The sequence below is a fragment of the Pelodiscus sinensis genome, chromosome 7 (assembly GCF_052426305.1).
Source record: "Pelodiscus sinensis isolate ZL-2025 chromosome 7, ASM5242630v1, whole genome shotgun sequence".
Classification (NCBI taxonomy): Eukaryota; Metazoa; Chordata; order Testudines; family Trionychidae; genus Pelodiscus; species Pelodiscus sinensis.
In genome coordinates this window covers 19,285,683-19,308,003 of record NC_143058.1, presented here as the reverse complement: position 1 = coordinate 19,308,003, position 22,321 = coordinate 19,285,683, and the positions used below count along the sequence as shown (strand labels likewise).

The 22,321-nt window shown below is 42.5% G+C and overlaps 1 protein-coding gene across 11 annotated transcripts in view; it reads right to left on the bottom strand.

Annotated features, from left to right (window-relative positions):
• The window catches only part of R3HDM1 (R3H domain containing 1), a 128,450-nt gene that overhangs the window by 87,787 nt on the left and 18,342 nt on the right, over positions 1–22,321 (bottom strand). For 8 of the 11 annotated variants that reach the window (XM_006117053.5, XM_075933297.2, XM_075933292.2 and 5 more), the window contains 2 exons: positions 21,938–22,027; positions 3,886–4,000 (listed from right to left, as the gene is read on the bottom strand). In XM_006117053.5, coding sequence (XP_006117115.3) covers positions 3,886–4,000; positions 21,938–22,027 — 205 coding nt within the window. The remainder of the gene's footprint in view (positions 1–3,885; positions 4,001–21,937; positions 22,028–22,321) is intronic. The other 3 variants (XM_075933298.2, XM_089779712.1, XM_014570452.4) reach the window with 1 other exon arrangement.

The window sequence follows — 22,321 nt, the reverse complement described above, 5'->3', positions numbered from 1 at the left end:
AGAGCCACATGAAATGGAGTGGCTGGGGCTGATAGCAGGCAGAGAAGTGCTGCTGGCTGGGAACTGCCTAGGTAAGTGTCTCCTGGCCAGAGCCTATCTCTAGCACTTCACCCCCTTCCACACCCCAACTTCCTCCTACATCCTGCACCTGCTCCTACATCCCTCCACCAGGCCAGAATCCTCTCCTGTATCTGTATTCCATCCTGGACCCTGCAACCAAATCTTGTGCCTCAGGTCACAACCCCCTCCTTCACCCAAACTCCTCTCAGACCCCATACCCTCCTCTCCTGCACCTCTGTCCCCTACCCCAAGCTCCCTTCTACACCAACCTCCGTCCCTGCAGCCCCCCATAGAAAAGTGTGGCCACTGGCCACTTACCAAAATCTTGGAGTGGCCCCCACCCATTAGAAATTATTGCCCTTTCCTGATTTAGATGCATACACTACACATTAGCTAATCAAGTCTCCAAAAAGCAAGGAAGAGTTCTGTATAGTTTAAAAGTCTCTCTTTTACCAGTAGAAGTTGGTGCAATAAAAAACCTACCTTGTCTCTATAGTAACTAAGGAAAAGCAACAAAATCTAACCTTGAAGATTCAATATGAAATCATAGGTTTTATTATTACTTTTGTAGTCAGCAGAAGTAACTGCATATTTTCAAGCATTATAGATTTGCCCTAGACAACATGTAATTCTTTGCAAAATACAAGTCTAATTTTTGTGATGTGAGATTTATTCCTGAATGGTTAGAAGCTCGTGTTCAGTGTACCTCTCCTTTAGTGGAATTTCTCATGTTCAGTGTACCTGTCCTTCAGGGGAATTACACATTTAAGAAAGACCTTCTGAGACCTCTCTTCAACAACTTTCATCCTGTAACTATAACAAACCTTTCAGATTATGTAGTGCCTTTTCTGGTTCCTTCCATTTCAATCTATTAGCTTGGGTACCTTATGCTTTGTGTCTCAGAATAGGCAATATACAAAGAAATTTTAATCGACTTTAGTACCATGTACTGGAACCCACGGCTGCAACATCTGAGCACCTCCTATTGGTCTAATTCTTAGGGCTGTAATGTTAAAAATATACTGAGGCTCCAGCCCATTTCCAAATGAAAATTAGTATAGACTTGTTGCTTGGCCCCAGCTGCCTCTAGTGGTCAGTGAGGGAGCCTTCACTGCCAATCCTCTCCTGGCAGCCAGAAGAGAGCTGCCACCCACAGATTACAGAGAAAGGGTACACAAAAGTTCTATTACTGGAAGCAGTAGTGAGGAGACCAAGACATCTCTCTTCAGAGGTTGTGGGGAGGTGAACAACTAGCTCTGGTTTACAGTACCCCCATTATTTCAAAATAATAAGCGGAGCAGCCATATTACCAAGACTGTTGTTTCAAAATAACAGGCTGGTTATTTCAAAATCTGTACTCCTGTTTATTCCTGGGGGAATAAGCTTATTTCAAAATAGTTATTTCAGGAGTTATTTCAAATTTAGTTATATCAAGATAGTTTCCTAGTGTAGACATGCCCTTAGAATGTTCTTTGCTCAGGCAGATAAGAGTTGAAGTTTCTCTTCTCTTGAAGAAGCCGGAGCACTGGAACAGGGAGCCATCAGTCTACCAAAGAAAAGTACTAGTACACTCTGTCACCAGAACAGGAGACCTCTTGTTGGTGTCTCATGCCAATAGTTCTGCTCCAACAAATATTACTAGGTTACAGCAGAAAGGGGCACCATGCAGGAATAGAGCCAAAGGAGCAGAAAGAGAATTTAAAATTCTGGATTGCCTTAATCCAGTCTGCATTAAACTGCTCTTGAAAACAAACTGCCAAATTTCCAAGAGCATTACTAGTAAAACATGAATGATGCTGAAACAGGAAGTGCTCTTTATTTTTGTTCTTTTATTAAATTCTATTAAATTATTCTATTAAAGGTGTTTGATCATCAAGTTTTTAAGCAAGAACAATTCAGTGATCATCAATGGAAAACTCAACTCTAATTTTGGGTTAAGTTTCTATTTTCAAAATGCTTAAAACTACTAACAGGCATGTAACAAGATGACTTACAACAATTGCCTGTCTCCACTATTCTACCTTTAATTTCCCCATCTCTTTCATAAATTGTTTAGTGAACATATTAAACACACTGCTTAGGTTAAAAACAACATCGGGGTGTGGTTTTCCCCAACCCTGATACTATTCAAAACTTAATTTCAAACTTGGGGGGGGGGGAAGGTGACATCAGTTAAGTACAGTACCCCAACTATTTTCATTTGTGTAAACTTCTCATTTTCAACAAAAACAAAAGGGACTGAAATGCCAGAAGAATGGTTGTTATGGATTTGAAATACATGTTAAATACTAGAAATTTCATTAAAAAAATACTGGTTTTATGGCATTTACAGCCCAATTTGTTTAATTCAAGATGTCTGGAAACGTTTTTCGGGATAACTTATTTGAACAAAAGCGGATCTAAAACTTAAAGATCACCCATTAACTGACATATATATTCTAAGTTTTGCATTTAAGAAAGTGTTGTGCACCACAGGAAGGAACAAATTTATATTATTTTTTGCATATCTGCTATCTCAGGGTGTGTCTACACAGCAGGGCTTACCTTGAAATAAGCCACGCAAACTGAGCTACATCAATTGCGTATCTTATTTCAAAATAAGTTATTTTGAAATAGGGAGCGTCTACACAGCATTTATTTCGAAATAGAGCACTCTTCCTCTGACAATGAGGGTTACAGAGTTGGAATAAGAAGTCTTCCGGTTTGACAGTATTTTGACACTATTTTCAAATAACTGCCTGCTATGCAGATGCAGACTAAGTTATTTCGGAATAGCGCTAGTTATTTCAAAATAGTGTTGCAGCGTGGATGTACCCTCAGTTATCCTCTAATTGTTTTTTGGTAAACTGAAAAGAATAGTGCGTCCCTAACAAACCAGTCCACAACACTGTCAATATTCAAGATATTTTTACTCCTACTATTAATCCACTCCCATCTTCATTCCAAAGGTCTTAGAAATATTTTTTCCTCTAGCGACCTCTGAAGAAGCGATTACATATTTCAGTAAGAATATTGGCTTTTCATGAACATTGGGAAGGAGTAGTACAATGAGACTCCTCCTGTGTACAACCCTTTCCCCAATAGTCAATCAACTATCCCAAAAGATGTGTGAAGATAAGGCAGGCAACATCTTCACTACATCCATGCCAGCCTGCAAAGTGAAGGGGGGAATATGTTAATAGGTCTGCTGTAGCATGCATTCTCTCCTGCAAACTGGGGAACTCCTTCTGAGATAGATTTCCTTTCCCCATGCCCAATAAAAGATTTTCTTGTTTTAAAAAATGAGTTAAGTTTCAATTACATCTCAGAAAATTAAAATCAACTTATTTTCTCATTGACTTTTCCCTCCCATCATTATGTACATAAATTACCTTCTCAATATTAGGTTTCTGGCAGTGAATGACATTTAAGCATTTTTTCTCTCAACACAAAGTGTTACACTGACCATAAACAGATACATTGAAAGAGAGGTGGTCAAATTAGGCTTATCAGTCTTCTGTTTCTCTAACTTGTAAGTAAATTACACCCCTTTCTCAACCACCACCTTCACAAATTAAGGAAAGGGCTCTGATGTTCACCCAAGTGCAAATGTTAATGCATCAAAAGTTGTGTATATAGTATTTACACACAGGAACTGTACATGCACAAGCAGATCCTGGAGATTCCAAAGAAGAATCAGGCCCATAGACTTTGCTAAAAAACAATATACATTTCAGCCCAACAGAATTATTCACAGTAATTATTCCATCAGTCACTCAAGGTTATTAATATGGACATCTAGATAATTTACTTCAAATATAATTTAAAAGCAGTGTCATAACAAACCTCTTGATAACATTTTTCTTGACAATTTATCACTGGATTTTTCCTTTTCTGTTTCATCTTTTGTGGGCTTCTCTTCTTTCTCAAAAGACTGCATTAACTGGATGTGAATTTTCTCCTGTTGAAAAGTAAGATTAGTCATCATGGAAGCTATTTTAAGTGAGCTATAGCCATACCAGAAAATTGCTTTGTAATATGTTCATTGATAACAGTAACCAGTGTAATAATTATCTTCAGATCCTCTTAGAATCAGAGAACCCACTTAAAACAAGAACAGTTATCTAAATGTAGAGAGAAAATATGGAAAGTAGATGCATTTACATGTTTAAAGTACATATACATTTCAAGGACATCTCTCATTTCATGGTATATTAAAGTGTTCTAGGTATTTAAGAAAATATATAGCATAGGCCAATCATTTTTTAAAATAGTGAACTGCTCATTTGATCATTAGGCTCCTCATTGCCAGCTTCTAATTCCCCCCACCTTGCAACCACAGTAAGATTTCATAGAACAAGCCAATGACAAGAACTTCCTGTACAAGTAACTTTAAAGGGGATCAGCATTCCTAATTTCACAAACAAGTTCTTTACATTTCTTTTAAGAGTTTAGTGTATTAAGATGATAGCAAATTTGACAAATTTTACCCATGCCTAGAATTTTTAGCTTAATATAGGGTTGCTAGCAACATATATTTCCATCTAATCCATTTCATAATCTGCATTTATTTTGAAAACTATATACACTGTCAGAGACTAGATCTTCCCAAAAGAGAACACAAAAGTTTACTTTTTAAATTAATGTAATCTAAAAACCATCCCTACAGGGTAGCTTGGGCCTTCATATCTTATTTAATCTCTGCTTGAGGCTGCCAGTGAGAGTGACAGCTCTAGGGATGTTAAATTGTGTTTAATCAGCTACTTGAGTAGTTGATGGAATTTCCATTGACTATTTAACTAGTCGATAAGGGGGGAAACTGCAGAGCCTCAGCAGGGTTAGCCCCCGATCCCACGAGCGAATCCCGCTGCGCCTCTAATTTTTAAATGTATTAAGAGCTGTCAGGCTCTTAATACATTTAAAAAGCAGAGATGCAGCAGGGGGGTCCAGGCGCAAGCCGAGAATCAGCTGTCCTGGCTCACACCCAGTCCCAGATACTGGGACTCTGCCTCCCCAGTCCCCACATGGAGATGGTGCTGGAGGGAACTGGCTTTAAGCTGGCTCCTGCTCCCCTGCCTTGCTGCCTCTCTCTGACTGAGGCAGCAAGGGGTGGGAGGGAAGCAACTAGTTGAATCACTACACAACTACCGGATAGGCATTTGCTTATCAGGATGTCAACTAGTCGCTTACCTCCCTAGATAGCACCAGTGGTTTTTTTTGTGTGTGATGACTTCTGCATATGAACAACTAATATTAATTTCTCATTTCAACTAAAGATGGCATTGCTTTGCATTTTCAACATTTGAAAATTAGTAAGTCTAACAAATGTTGCTGAATGTCTATATTGATGTCTATCTTAACACCAATACTATAGATAAATATTGAACTGTTCTAATTACCTATTGTACATACTATTTTTCTATAGATTTCTAAGTTTCAGTATTTGCTGCTACTAATTTGCTCCTTTGTGTATTCATGTCCTAGCCCAAAATATTCATTAGGCTGAAAACCTGCAGTTTCCACCACCACATCTTTTTCAGCTCTATGTAAACCTGAATACAGTATGAATAAGCAATCATTTTCTTTGCATTCATTTGAACTAAAATCAAGTGTGGCTCTTCCTTTAGCTTCCTTTAGGGGTGTATGGGGTGTTCAGGGAGGGGTAGCACCTCCGATGTACGGGCATGTCGTGTCCTTTTAGAGCAGCTCGTCCACCTTTGGTCCCCACTTGTCACTCAACTCTCACCTGTGGCTCCTAGTAGCTGTAGCATGTGCAGCGGCCACATCTCAGGCAACAGCTTTGACAGGCTGGCTAAACCAGGTTGAGAGTAGCCGTCGGGTCATCGACCTTCGGTGAGATAGGGACTTGTCTATCCCGAGCATGTGAAGACAGACTCCGGCGGATCGAGCGGATGAGACCTACTAGAATAGGACCAACGGTCATGAAGGTGGTTTCTGCAAGCGATGTGGTATGCTAAGAGCACGGCAAGACATGAAAGATGCCCTGGTCAACCACTGCGCCCAGCCCATCTCCAACCGTCTCGACATTAGTCCTGCCATTGGAGTAAGAGGGAATCTGGGAAGAGAGAGTGAGGCTGACTATGCGCACCTCTCCCTCACTTTAATCCAATTCACGCGCAAGTCTTGACATCTCGACATCTCCTAAGTCCTGTGGCGACGGGCGAGCGACGAAGCAGCAGGTGTGGATACACTGGGAGCTGTAGCCGCGGACCTGCACACAGGCGGCTCAGGTCTAATGGTCGTCTTCTTGCTGGTGGAAGCAACAGCTGGATTCGGCGTCTACCTGAGTGACTGAGCAGCCCTCTTTAGGATTGCACTGCTCACCTCCGTAGTAAGAGGAAGGGGCTAGAAAAGGTGCCCTAAACATTGTTTGCTTCATAGAACCCTGGCCAGCTTACCGCGGCTGGAGGGGATCCCATCTCATGCGGGCGAACAATAAAATTTCAAACAAAATGCAAGGTGACACCACTCACTATTGGCACATGGAACGTACGCACGCTTCAGGACAACCCTTCAGCAGACTGACCAGAAAGAAGAACAGCCCTGGTCGCCAGAGAGCTCACAAGATTTAACATCGATATTGCGGCACTGTGTGAAACTCGTCTAGCAAATGAAGGTCAGCTCATGGAAACAGGAGGTGGTTACACATTCTTCTGGCGTGGACGCAGCAGTGACGAACGTCATGAATCTGGAGTTGGCTTTGCGGTTAAGAATCATCTTGTCCGCAAACTTGCCAGTCTTCCCAAGGGCGTGAATGACCGACTCATGACACTGCATCTTCCACTACCGAGAGGAAAGCAAGCCACACTGATCAGCGCTTACGCGCCCACAATGACGAATCTGGATGAAGTAAAGGACAAGTTTTATGAAGATCTCGATGCCCTACTCTCATCCGTGAAGCGCACTGACAGGCTGATTCTACTTGGCGATTTCAACGCAAGAGTAGGATCTGATCACACTGCCTGGGATGGCGTCATTGGAAAAAATGGAATCGGTAAATGTAACAGCAATGGCCTACTATTACTGAAGACATGTGCGGCTCATGATTTGATCATCACCAATACCATCTTCCGCCTGCCCACTCGCAAAAAGACGTCCTGGATGCACCCACGCTCTAAGCACTGGCATCTCATTGATTATGTCATTGTGCGGAGGAAAGACAGACAGGATGTAAGGGTGACCAAGGCCATGCCGAGTGCTGACTGTTGGACTGACCACAGACTTATCATCTCCAAATTAAGCTTTCACATCAAGCCAAAGAGACGTCCGCAGGGAAACAAAGCTGTGATGAAAAAGATCAATGTCAGTAGACTGAGGAACCCCAACACAGCAACTTTACTAGCAGAAGATCTTGGCAACCAACTTTTAGAGCTGCAATTAGAGGAAAATGCTGAGAAGGACTGGGAACGCTTCCGGGATATTGTGCACTCTTCTGCACTAAAGGTTCTTGGACCCTCACACAGGAAACAGCAGGACTGGTTTGATGAAAACGATGAAGAGATCAAGGCCATACTTGCTGAAAAGCATCGCCTTCACCGTGCTCACCAGAATGACCCATCGTCAACAGCTAAGAAAAATGCCTTCAACAACATTCGCAGGATCGTACAGAACAAGCTTCGTAAGATGCAGGACTCCTGGTTGAGTGCCAAAGCAGATGAAATCCAGAAGTTTTCTGATAGAAACGATGCCAAACGGTTCTACGAAGCCCTTAGATCCTTGTATGGACCTCAGCCCTCAGGGAGTTCCCCTCTACTGGACTCAGATGGTGCAACTCTCATTACTGAGAAGGCTCTGATTTTACAGCGTTGGGCTGAGCACTTCCAATCCGTACTGAACCGCCCATCTTCCATCAATAACGAGGCGATTGATAGAATGCCCCAGGCGGATATCAACCACAGCCTGGATGTCTCACCATCAGAGACTGAAACCTTACAGGCCATCAGCCAGCTGTCCAGTGGCAAGGCCCCAGGATCTGATGCGATTCCAGCGGAAGTCTATAAGGGTGGTGGTGCAGTGCTTGTCAACAAACTCACTCAGCTGTTCCAGTCCTTCTGGAATCAAGGATCTATTCCTCAGGAACTGAAAGACACGTCTATCGTACACCTCTACAAGAGGAAAGGAAATCGACAAGTTTGCGATAATCATAGAGGAATATCACTGCTTTCCATCGCAGGTAAGATCCTTGCACGAGTGTTGCTGAATCGTCTGATTAACCACCTGGAACAGGGTTTATTACCTGAGACACAGTGCGGCTTCCGCAAAGAGCGTGGCACGGTGGATATGATCTTCGCAGCCCGACAGCTTCAAGAGAAGTGTCAAGAGCAGAATCATGAACTGTTCACCACCTTCGTGGATCTCACCAAGGCTTTTGACACTGTCAGTCGCGAAGGTCTGTGGCGCATCATGTCGAAGTTTGGGTGCCCTGACAGATTCATCTTGATGGTACGTCAGTTCCACGATGGCATGACGGCTCGTGTTTTGGATGATGGAGAAGCTTCAGAGGCCTTTCCCGTCACAAACGGCGTCAAGCAAGGGTGTGTGCTGGCACCGACCCTGTTCAGCATAATGTTTTCAGCCATACTGTCAGACGCCTTTCAGAACAGTTCCCTGGGAATCAGACTGAGATACAGGACCGATGGGAAACTGTTTAACCTGCGAAGACTCCAGGCTGTCACCAAGATAAAGGAGACTGTGTTACGAGATCTCCTTTTTGCTGATGACTGCGCCCTGAATGCTGGATCAGAGCAGGAAATGCAAGCCAGCATGGACAAATTTGCAGCAACATGCGACAACTTCGGCCTTCTCATCAACACAAAGAAAACCGAAGTGATGCACCAGCCAGCTCCAAAAGCTCAGCATCAAGTGCCCACCATCACAGTGAAGGGACAAAAGCTGCAAGCAGTGGACCAATTTACATATCTTGGCAGCACCCTCTCCCGCTCAGTGACAATTGACATCGAGGTCAACTGCAGAGTCGCCAAGGCAAGCTCTGCATTCGGCAGACTGTTGACCAAAGTGTGGGACCGCCGTGGAATAAGCCTTGCTACAAAGCTTAAAGTCTATCGAGCAGTAGTGTTAACTACCCTGATGTACGCCAGTGAGACTTGGACTGTATACAGGAGGCACGCTAGGCAACTGAACCACTTCCACACGATTTGCCTCCGCAGACTTCTGAGGATCCGGTGGTATGATAAGGTGCCAGACACAGAAGTCCTTTCTAGAGCAGGTCTGCCGTCAGTTTACACCCTGCTGATGAAAGCTCAGACACGCTGGGCAGGCCATGTTGCAAGGATGCCAGATCATCGCATCCCTAGACAGCTCTTCTATGGTGAGCTGTTTCAAGGGAAGCGATCGCACGGGGGACAAAAGAAGCGATACAAAGATACGCTTAAAGCCTCTCTCAAGTCCCTGGATATTGACACGACCTCCTGGGAGACCCTGGCACAAGACCGATCAACATGGCACACGCTGATCTACCAAGGCTGTCAAACATCTGAAGCCAGAAGGACAACCATAGCACAAGAGAAGCGAGAACTCCGTAAAGCCAGAGTTGCAAAAGCTGCAACAGTGGTGCCCACACATGTCTGCCCGACATGTGGTAGAACATTCCGTGCCCGTATCGGCCTTATCAGCCATTTGCGGACACACCATGAACAGTCCATAACCCGTTAGATGTCAAGGTCCTCTTCAAATACGATGGACGAACAACAACAACATTGTTGTCTTTATGTTTACTAAGGCTTTGTCTCCATGTCACAATTTAAAGTGTTGTCGCAGCAGTGCTTTTATATGGCACTATCATCATGGCAGTGCCATATTAAAGCACTCCCAGGGTTCTACCACTTTCAGGAGGAAAGTAGCTAACACTGTCCACATGGGTGCGTTTCACATTCTGAACAAGAAAGTTAAAGGCAGTAACTTGCCAGTGTAGACGAGCTCTTAGAAAAAGAAAATAATTAACTTCTCACTAGGTAAACTTGGTCTGCATCACTTGGATCCACCATTATGATATTCTATTACACTTAAGTCTGTATGTAGAAAGTTAATTTTCACACCATCACCACTATTAATTTCCATCAGGTTTCAAATGACAATTGGATCAACTCTACACTCATTCCAAATAGAAAATATTCAACAATAGTTTAAAGATCTGGATTAATCAACTTTGTTTAATTTCTTTCCTAATAACTTCCTGTAATAATAAACAACAGTAAAAAGGAATGTCCCATCTAAATAGATGCATTTCTTCTATCACCACTGATTCCTTAGGACTATGATAGAAAGCTTCTTGTGTTTTCAATTTTGTTTGCTGTGAAGTCTGAAGTATAATGAAATATGACCCACTTGCCTGGAAAGCTATAGAAAAAAAATATTTTTAGCCTTTATTCCCTACATACGACTTTGTGTGGTTTAGTCTTAGTAAGTATATTTACCCTAGACATATTGCTTTATCAGAATCCACACTGATATTCAAATAGAACTTTCTCATCAGAAATCTTCATTTACTTGACTGTTCACATTAAGATACTGTTCATTTCCACTGTTAATAGCCATCTGAGTTACCCAGCTTGAAAATATACTCACTTCCTAAGTCCAGAAGAGCTATGATTTAACTTAATAGGGTTAATGCCTTGGTCTCAGCTGTCACCCACACCCTCTAGAACCAACAATCATAAACTGACACCCAGTGAAAAAAAAATCAAAACCACTGAGTGAACAAATAAAATAGTCCTTACCTTTCACATATTCTTCCTGTGTCTTTTTTTTTTTCCCTTAGGGAAAAATATCCTTTAAAGGAGAAAAAGCTCAATCCTATTCAGAGACTCTGATGGACTCATCAGCAAATAAATTACTAAGATAGAAACAATCTTCCCTTTTTGAAGTTGAGGAGAATCATTTCCTGGAATTCGCATACATCCTAAATTGAACAATTCACCATCTTATCTCTAAATAAGTTATTTTATCTTCATAAGGACCTTGTAGCAAAAAGATCCAAGTGAAAAGGTCTAATATTAAGTATCAGTCTCTGGGATTCACTAGTCCAGTTACAATTTCCATCATTCTATATTAAAAATTCAAATGTTATAAAATTGTATTTCTATAGCACTTCTCATCTATGGAGCTCAATTAAAAATGTTAATAAATTAAGCCTCAACACTCTATAGAAGTATCATCATCCCTTATCTCTGTAAGAATCTACCAGTCATAAGGGCTAAGTATAACTCAAAGACTGTGAGGTAGTCTTAACTGTTTCTGGGGCTTAACCTATTGACACAACCCAGTAAGTCTGGGATTGCCTTTCCTTCATGAATATTTAATAGAATATAAAAGTACTTTGTAAAATTAAAAAAATTGACTTGTTGGATAATTCTGCAGGTAGACCGTGGACACAACAGAACACTTGTGTAACCAGTATAGCCATAGATAGTCACTCTTGAACCTTTGCAGTCCAATGGTTATTTAGGAAAAACAACTTCAGTGGTGTAATCCTCATAAAAAATGGGCTCCCCCAAAACAAACAATTTTAGTGATCATTTGAAATGAGCAGTTCATTCATTTCACCTCTCTCATTCTAACCAGATTTCAAACTCTTGATTTTGAAGAAAGCCTGAAGATTTCTATATAGAAGATTCTGACCTAAAAAGTTTTCTCCCTTTCTCACAGTAAACATTATAATCCTCAGTTTTGATGGAATATTAATAAAAATGGAATTTCCTACATGCAAGACAATAATAGATTAAAATATTAGTCAAAAAACAACCTCACTGTCATTCCCCAATTATTTACTTTTATAATATCATATGATAGTCTTTTAATTCCATTAGTACATCAGAAGGATATTAAATAGCAGATACTAATGCCAGACATTTTAAAATCAGCAGGCCCGGATGATTTGCATTGAAGAGTTTTTAAAGATCGGGCTGAGCTCCTCTCTGGACCACTAATGTTGATTTTCAAAAATCTTGTAATACAGTAAAAGTTTCAGAAGCTGGAAAGAAAGCTAACTATTGCACTAATATTTAAAAAGGGTGAACAGGAAGATTTGATATCTTGTTTTGATGAGATTACAAGTTTGTCTGATACAAGTAGTTGTGCTGAAGTAATATAGTTGGTCTTCTATAAAACATTTGACTTGATAACGACCTTTTGATTCATTTTATATTCTGGTTTTAATGAGGATTAAAAGCTGGCTAACTGATAGGTCTCAGAAGTAAGCATGACTGATAAAGTTTGCAGATGACAAAATTCAGAGAGTAGCTGAAGGTGACAGCTCACAAATACAAAGTGATATGGATCATTTAATACACAGGGTGCAGGCGAACAATGTATGTTTTAATAAAGCTAAATATCAAGTACAGGCAGTCCCCGGGTTACATGGATCCGACTTACATCGGATCCCTACTTACAAACGGGGTGAGGCAACCCCGCACTAGCTGCTTCCACCCAGCAGACCAGGGAGACGCAAAGCTAGCGCCCCGTCCACCCCCCCAGCAGACCAGGGAGACGCGGAGCGGCTTTTCTCATCAGACACCTCAGCTTGAGAATAAAGGACTGAGGGAAGTGAGGTGTGGGAGAATAAAACTGAGCTCTGGAGAAATGTTTGGCTAGAGTTTCCCCTACAATATGTACCAGTTCCGACTTACATACAAATTCAACTTAAGAACAAACCTACAGTCCCTATCTTGTACGTAACCTGGGGACTGCCTGTAAATACATCTGAGAATAAAGACTCCATACTTACAAGATAGGGAAGACTATCTTGGGAAACAGTGATTCTGAAAAAGATTTAGGATTGCCATGGATCATCTGCTGAATGTAAGGTCCAAGTGCAATGCTGTGACTTGATTGCCTTCTTTGATGAGCTAACTGGCTCCGTAGACATGGGGAAAGTGATATATACTTTTACTTTAGTGAAGTTTTTTGATAGGTTATCCCACAGTATCTTGCCAGTATGTTTAGGAAGTATGACTTGGATGAACAGACTGTAAGGTGGCTAGTAACCTGGCTAGCTTATAAGGCTCAACAGTTTGATGTCTAGTTTGCAGCCAGTGTCAAGCAAAGTGCCCCAAGGGTCAGTTTTGTCAGCATCTTCATTAATGATGTGGATGATGGCTTGGACTGCACCCTCAGCAAGTTCGCAGATAACACTAAACTGGAGGGAGAGGCAGATAAACTTAATTTGAAATGAGGGGCCACTCCAAGATTTTGGTAAGTGGTCCAGGGGGCTGCACTTCTGTAGAGGGTGTGCAGGGTCTGGGACATCCAGTGGGGTATAGAAGGGAGCTTAGGATAGAGGACTATGGTACAGGAGGAAGTGTGGGGTCTGAGAGGGAGTTTGGGTGAAGGAGGGGGTTATGATCTGGGGCAGTGGCTTGGGTGAAGGGTCCAGGAAGGGTTATGGGTTCCAGATTGGATTCTGGACTGGGGAAGTGGTGTAGGAGGGGGTGCAGGGTCTGGGAGGAAGTTGTGACCTGGAGAAAGGAGTAGAGAGGGTTTGGGTGGTGACTTGGGGCAGGAGAATGGGGTGCAGGATCATGGAGGGGTATGGATACAAGAAAGGAGTCTGGCCTGGGGGAGGGGGTGAAAGGTCTGGGAAGGAGTTGTCACCTGAAGGAGGTGTGGAAAGGGGATACAGAGTGTTTGAGTAGTGGCCTGGGGAAGACAGCTGGAGTGTGGGAGGGGCTGGAGTTCCAGAATCAGGCTCTGGCTGGGAAGCACTTACCTAGCCAGCTCTCAGCCAGCAGCGCTGCACATTCCCTGTCTGTGTGCTGGGCAGCTGCTCCATGTGGCTCTACTCCAGCACAAGGAGGGAGTGAGGAGGCATCACTCTCTGCCCCACTTTCAGCAAAATTTCTCAGCTTCTACTGGCCAGAAGCTGGCCAATGGGAACCGGAGGATTTTGCTAGGGGGCAGGGAAAGCACACAAAGTTTTCTCCTCCCTGCCCAGACTGTATAGCAATTAGCAGCCTGCTGTTCAAAGCGCCTGCAACTGCTCTGTAATAAGGGTGTTGGTGAGGTGGCTGGAAGCCAGATCTGGTGGCTTAGTGGTCCGGATTTGGCCACCTAGCCACCTCTTGCCTACTCCTGAACTGGAGAGTAGAGTTAGAGTCCAGGCCAGTGTTCCCTCTAAGATTTTCCATTCTTGGGCGGGTTGAATTTTCTTTTGGATGGGTTGAAATTTCCTAGGTGCAATACCAATATAGAGGTAGTATGCGGATGTGCACTCATCAGTAGAAAGAAAAATCATAGGTATAAATATATATTTTAAATAGTCCATAGGGTGTGGAAAAATATATTAAAACAAGGGATAATTAACATGGAGCAATGCTTATGATTGTTCAATATGAAATAAATAAAAAGAAAATTAACACTACACTGGGCTGAAAAAGTGAGTTGTGCCTACAAAAGTTCATATACTATTTATATATTTGTGTGACTCCAATGTGCTACAGGCCCATTGTTGTTTTTTGAAGTTTTTTAACTTACAGACTAACACAGCTACCCCTCTGAGACCTTGGAGTACAGCATATGTATCATCATATTGATAAATGCATGTTTCAAAGATCTTGCAAACAAGGTTTCATCCTACAAAACAGCCAGAATCACACCTAGTACTTGAAGATTCTGACTCATATGAGCCAGAAATCTACCAGATAGCAAAGAGCTGGCCTGAATGCAATAGAGTTGACCATGTATTAATTAGTAACACAGGATTAAAAAAAATCATTAAGAATAGAGTTTGAGGTATCTGCAACACTCAAAAAAATACTGTTAAAAGAATCCTTTTCTTTCTTACCTTAAGCCATTAACACAGGGGTGGGCAATAATTTTTGATGGGGGCCACTCTAAGAATTTGGAAAGCAGTTGAGGGCTGCACTCGTCCATTATATTAATGGAGGAGGAGTGGGGGGGGGGGTGTCTGTGATTGAGGTTGGGTGCAGGAGGGAGCTTGGGGTAAGGGATTGGGGTGTAGGATCTGTGAGGCACTTTAGGTGAAGTAGGGGGATCATGACCAAAGGCAACAGACTAGGATGAGAAGGGAGTGCAAGGCCTGGGAGGGGATTGTGACCTGGCGCAGAAGTGCAGGAGGGGGATACAGGGATTTGGGCTGTGACCAGGGATAGCGGATCGGGGTGCAAGGTCTGAGAAGGGGTTGTAACCGGAGGCAAGCTGTAGGAGGAGATGCAGTGTCTGGGATGACGTATGAAGCAGGGGTGCAGAAGGTTTGGGTTACATAGAGTAGGGGTGTAGAAGGGGGGGAAAGAGTTGGGGGAGGGAGAGGCTGGGGTGCCAGAAATAGGCTCTAGCTGAGAGACCTTATTTGGCTCTCAGCCAGCAGCACAGCAGGTTTCTTAGCCAAGACCATGGTCAGGGGAAGTTCAGGAGCCATGTTTATTGCTCTAAACTTAATGTTGTGAGCCTGGGAGATGTGAGCCTCAGAACTAACCAATGGGAGCTACGAGGGGCAAGGGCAGCATGAGAAGCCTGTCTCCCTCCCTCCAGGTTCTCAACATTCAAACACACACGTGGCCTTGCACCCGGATTTCCAGTGTCCCGCAAGTGCAGGGCAGGCAGGGAGCCAGCTGAGGCCCTCACAGCTGGATCCAGCCTACAGATCATCCTTTGCCCAGCTCTGGAGTAGAGGCTGGAGCCAGCTTCTCCATTTATAGCAGGCAGCAGCAGCAGCTGCTGCTACTCTGAGAGGGTGCATGCTCTGTCCCTCTTCCCCCAGCTGAGCTCCCTGCCTGCTCAGAAAAGGGCTGCACACCCGTGTGGGTCTGCAGCTTACAGGGAACCTTGGACCAGAATTACACAAATAGGAGAATGGGGTCAAAAGAAATCTCATGAAGTTCAACAAGGACAAGTGCAGAATCTGGTACTTAGGATGGAAGAATCCCATGTACTGCTTCAGGTTGGAGACAGAATGGCTATGCAGCAGCTCTGAAGAAAAGGTCATGGGCATTACAGTGGATGAGAAACCGGATACAAGTCATCAGTGTGCCCCTGTTGCTAAGAAGGCTAATGACATATTGGACTACATTAGCAAGAACACTATCAGCAGATCGATGGAAATGATTACTCCTCTCCATTTGGCTTGGTGAGGTGACATCTGGAGTATTGTGTGCAGTTTTGCATACAGTAATTCCTCATTTAACATGTGCCCGCTTAACACGTTTTCGCAATAGCATGATTTTTTTTTAGGGAACGTTTTTGAATTACACTACCGTCCCCAGAATAACACGATTTCTCCAGCTGGCCCATTGCGCGGGTCTTCCCCCACCTCCCTGCAAAGCGGCGGAGAGTTCGCTGTTCCCCAGCGACCCCCCCCCCCCACCAGACGCAGTGCGGGTTCCGGCAGACCCGTCACAGGGGCATACTCCCAACCCAATCCCCCTCCCCTATCTTTCCCTTCCCCAGAGCCAAATACCTCCCCTCCCTGCTGTAGCCCAGTCCTCTTTCTCCCCCAACCATATGTCCCAGTCCCAAAAGACACCACCGCTTGAAATACAACCCCTACATTTTCCATTATTTTCAATGGGAAAATTGACCCCACATACCACGTTTTCACTTAACAAGATCATTTTCTGAAACATATCTATAGTGTTAAATGAGGCATTACTGTACCCCACTACAGAAAGGATGTGGACACACTAGAGAATGTCCTGCGGAGGGTAACAAAAATGATTAGGATAACTTTATGAGGGGCTGATGAAACTGGGCTTGCTTAGTCTACAGAAGAGTCAGGAAGGATTTGATTGCAGCTTAAAATACTTGAAAGAGGGTTCCAAAGAGGATGGAGCTAGGCTGTTCTCAGTGGTGGATTACACAACAAAAAGAAATGGTCTCAAGTTGCACTGAGGGAAGTCTAGGTTGGATATTAGGGATTAAAAAACCTGTTTCACTAGGAAGGTGGTGAAGCACTGGAACAGATTAACTAGGGAGACGGTGGAATTTCCATCCTCAGATGAGGCTTGACAAAACACTGGCTGGGGTTGGGCCTGCTTCAAGCAGGGAGTTGGACTAGATGAGCTCCTGAAGTCTCTTTCAGATCTAATCTTCTAGGATTCTGTGACTAAAAGGGCTAATGTAACCCTTGGATGCATACATGGGGAATTTCCAGTAGAAATAGAAAACTACATTGCCTCTATACTTGGCACTGGTGCAATTACTGCTGGAATACTGTGATTATTTCTGGTATTGATAATTTAAGAAGAATGTTGATCAATGGAAGATGGTTCAGACAAGAGAATGATAATGATTATGATTAAAGATGCCTTATAGTGAGAGGCTCTGGGCATGATTACACTACCCACCGGATCCACTGGAGGGTGAAGGTTGATTTATTGTGTCTAGTATAGATACGATAATCAACTGCTAAATGCTCTCCCATCCACTCTGGCACTTGCACTAGAATGAGAAGTGTAGGCAGAGCTCATGGGAGAGTCTTCAGCTTCAGTGAAAACACTGCAGTAAGTATGCCGACTTGAGCTACTTTTTTCACATAGCTGAAATTGCGTAACTGAAACTGTTGGTCCACAGTATTGTAGACTAGACCTTTAGAAATTCCATATATTTAATTTAACAAAGAAAAAGTTAAGGGGTGACTTGATTAACACACTATATAGAACAAATTTGTATTTAATGGCAGACATTACAAATCTAGCAGAGAATCTCGATCCAATGGCTAGAAGTTGAAGCTAGTCAGACTGGAATAATGCATACATTTTTAACAGTGAAGGCTACTAACCACTGGAACAATCTGCCAAGGGTTGTGGTGGATGCTCCATTGCTGACAATTCTAAAATCATGATTGGAAGTTCTAAAAAGTACGTTCCAGGAATGATTTTAGAGAAATTCTATGGCCTGTGTTATATAAGAAATCAGACTCTATCACAATAATGTTTTCTGCCTTTGGACTCTGAATAGCATACCTTTAAAAAAAAAAAAAAAGAAAGGTATACTGATGCAATAGAAATTGTAACATTGTGACATTAACATCTTCATTATATAGTACTCTTAGCTAATCCATATAGATACTCATTTTTACCACAAAGTTGCAGTGGCACGTCATCTTTGGCCACTTCTATGTTAGCCAGATAAAATAACAAAATGTTACAGACATAACTTAAGCATGTGCACTATGTTATTCAGAAATGTCCTGAACACAATAAACTAATGTACATTACATAAAAAGTTTAATTATGATGTCTCCTGCCAGTTGAGGTGAACTCAAGTTTCACATTTGTGCTGTACTGCAAAAGTGGATTGCAACAATTGTTTTCAAGAAGTAACAAACAAAAGTGCCTAAGCTATGTTGGCAAGCACTCCTTCAGAGTCAATGCTTTCTACAGCTTGCAAAACATGGGATAACACATTGGTCATTTCGAAGTCCACATTGTAACAAAATTAATTACATATTAAGATAACCTAGACTACTGTGGAATAATACCAATTTATTTGCCTCTTCTAGTATGGAAAGACCTTGATAAAGTGAACTGAGCTGTACAGTCTAGCACTATTACTTTTATTTTCATCTTTTATGAAGACCCCATATTTGTTCATTTTCAGGAACACATTACTAAAGAGATGTGGATATGTAAAACCAACAAGTTACCAAAACTACATCCAATCTTCAGACAACTATTTTCGTTACTGTCTTTAGGAATGTTATGTGTTTTGGAAAGAATTTCAGGAAGTCACCACGTAATAATTATGAGTTTAAAGTACCCATGATTCGTGGGGATCCATTGCTTGTAAACTAACAATAATCTAGAATCCATCTGAAAAGATTAAAACTAGAATGATAATGGACATCACAACAGGGGAAAAGTGCTCTAATTTAAACTGCTTTGGAGACTATTACTACTTCCTGCAGATTCATGGAGCTGCTGGGATGTGTAAGTGAGGGAGAGAAAGACAGTATTATTCTCTATCAGCCATTATCATGGTCCTTCAGAATTCAGTGACTATTTAAAGTACAATGTACCAAAGGAATTACTTGCATTAATGTGTACATGTGGAACATCTCTCTTTCCTTCTCTATTATTCCTTTCCTTCTCTATCCTTCTCTAGTCACCATTATTTGACCAGTTTAAACCCTGTGGCCTCTTCCAAAAAAACACAGGAAGGAGAGGTGTATGCAATCTTCCATTTAGAAAGTCAGCATAAAGACCAAGAACAACCGAATAAAGTAGTAGGTTGGCAAGAGAATGGTATGAGAACTGGTAGTGCTTCCCAACAGGCAGTTTTAGCCACTCTAAGAGAGGATAGAGCACGTTAATTTACAATTCAGGTTGGTATATGTGAACAAAGTAGTGTAAAAGAGAAGAAATTAATAAGCAAGTAAACAGAAAGTTTTATAGGCAAATAGATCTATGAAACTATCCCCAATATTGGTCAAGTTAGCAAAATGGAAAAGAGGTGAAAAAGCATCTGTTGTGCCAAAATAATTTATTGGGACTCAGATACCAAAGCAAAATATTGCATAACCATTTAAAAATTATTTTTTCTTGCTTTTCTGTGTTCAAGAATTAAAAAGTAAAATTACAAGCTATTTTTATACACAAGGTAAGGAAATACTTGTTTATAGTTGCTTTGGAAAATCCCGCTCCCCCTCCAAAATCAAAATTAACCTTTTTTTCTATAAAATCACCATGAGGGACATTTGAGGAAATGTCCAGTTTAGTTACTAGTTATTCAGACCAATACTACTGTTAAAGTCAATATGCAGAACTTCAAGCAAATTTAAAAACATTCATAGGTTTAATGTGATTCCTAAAAATAAGAAGCTAGCAAATTATTTTACATTCTAACTATAAAATTGCTCTTTACTTTAGCAACCGAATGATTTCCAATAGTGCTTTAGCTATGTACAATTTTTGTAAAAATATGTTAGCGCAATTAGGAATTTTAAAAAAGCCCAACCAAATTAAAAACAACAACGCCTAAACCACAGCTCTAGATCATAATGAAAGACAAACAATATTTTGGTCAAACAGGAGTGGGGCATTGGGGAAGGTTAATGATTCTTTGCCAAGTATTTGTTGAACGAGTATTCTAAATCTTTATCTATCTATAAATATGTTATAGAGTGTGTCTGTCCGTGAGTTCATTTATTCAAGAACTCCCCCTAAATGTCAAGAGTTAGGGCCACCGAATTTGATATGCAGCTTCTTCTACTCCTAACTTAAAGCATGGTAGGGATGCTAATTCCCATTTAATTGGTTAAAGATGAGGCTTATGGGTTAACCATTCACATAAAGCAGGGTCAGGGTTTGGTTATGCCAAGACAACCAAAAGCCCCATGAAAAGGATTTTTTTTCCAGAACATGCAAACGGAGGGTCTGCTGTTTGGAGGGACGGGATATGAGAGTCACCACTTGTGGCAGAGAACCCTCAGGGGAGAATTATGCTCCAGAGTGTCCACCGGGGGATAGCAAATTATCACCACCCAGGGAGTGGCCAGGACTAGGGCTCTGCCATCTTGCCCACCAGCACACAGAGTAAGTAGCCCCCTACCCCAAACCCTTTTTCTCCTCCTCACAGCTCTTGGCTACCGCTCCGGGGAGGGTAGTGGAGGAAAAAAAATGGCCGCTGGTGATGGGAGGGAAGGCTGGGGAAAGAGAAAAAGCCCTTGTGGTCCAGAAGTCCTGGGGGTGAGAGGTAGGGATATTAGCAAATAGTCGACTGCTCGATAAACAGAAGCTGAGTGGAGTAGCCGACTACTCACTTCACCTCCCCTTGCTGCTTCTGCATGAGATAGCTGGGGGTGGGGGAGAAATCACGAGACGGTGCTGGGGGACCTGGCTTAAAAGCTGGATCCCCCCAGCAACATCTCCACAGTGCTGCCTCTCCTTCCCCCGCCTCTATCACAGGCAGCAGACGCTGTTGGTTGGGGTCCAGGCAGGGAGCTGGGCCCCACACAGACAAGGGCTGCTGCAGCCAAGCAGCCCCTGTTCATGGCAGCCTGGGCTGGCCGTAAACACGGGCTGCTGCTGAAGCAGCCCTTGCCCATGGCCAACCCTAGCCTCTTTGAACAGGGGATTCTGAATTTGGCACATGCCGGGATTGAGAAGTCCCAGTTCGCACTGATCTGGGACGCTGCACCTCTGCATTTTAAATGCAGTAAAAGCCTGGGAGCTCTTACTACATTTAAAACCTAGAGCCGCAGTGCAGATGGCTCCTAGAGGCGCCACAAGCCAGGACTGCTCAGTCCTGGCTCAAGTTGGATCCAGGAGCTACTCCCACTAAGCTCTGCAGAACGATCCTTATTCACTAATCATGTAGTCAATACAAATTTTATCAACTACATGATTAGCCAGATAACCACAATTTAACATCCTGAGTGAGAGGGGAAGGCCCCTGCCGGATGAGACTGCCCCCCCACCCTAAGCCTCTCCTCACTCTTGCGCTCTTAAGCAGCCTCCTGCACCCCCCCCACCTCCCTTCCCCCCACACACATTCCCAAAGCCCTGCTCTTAGTCCTGCACTCCCCACATAAGCCAGCTCCCTGTCCTAAAGACCTGGGCAATGCTGGTTAAGTCTGCTAGTTTTAAAATAAATATAAATCCTTCCCTCCCCCCACCACTGTTTACATGTTAAAAATAGATCTAACTGAAGACTAGTAAGTCTGATAAGATGAGTGAGGTAATACCTTTTATTGAAAGAGTTGCTGTCAGTGAGTAAGACAAGGTTTTAAGCTCAAACAAAAGCCTGTCCAATAAAAGATATTACCTCATCTGCCTAACATCTCTAATATTCTGGGACCAACATTGCTGCATCATCACATAGGACTATTATGCCTTTCTTTCAAATATTCTTTGAAGTGCAAATTACTTCAACCAGGTTTCAGAAGTTTCAGTCACATTATTTTTACCTGGATGTCCTGTGATATTTCAGCTGTGGGAGGCGGTGGAGATTCTTCACACACAGCAAGGCTCCGAACTAGCTTTAACTTTGTATTGGACTAAAGAAAAGTATTTTTAATTAACAACTACATAGTTAAAAAACAACAACAACAATTGTACATCAGACACCTCACGCTGTAATCCCCTCATTTTTGAAAGGGAAAAAACAAATAGTCAAACAGTCACAGCTTTGACCATCATACATCACCACAGCAGAATAATTCCAATTAATAAAAATATATATAAGCATTGGAAAGGCATTTCCTCTTTCTCGCAATAAGCCACCAAAAATATAAAGGCAAACCACAAAAAGCAGACAACTAGGCAAGACAAAAATCCAAAAGCAAAACAAA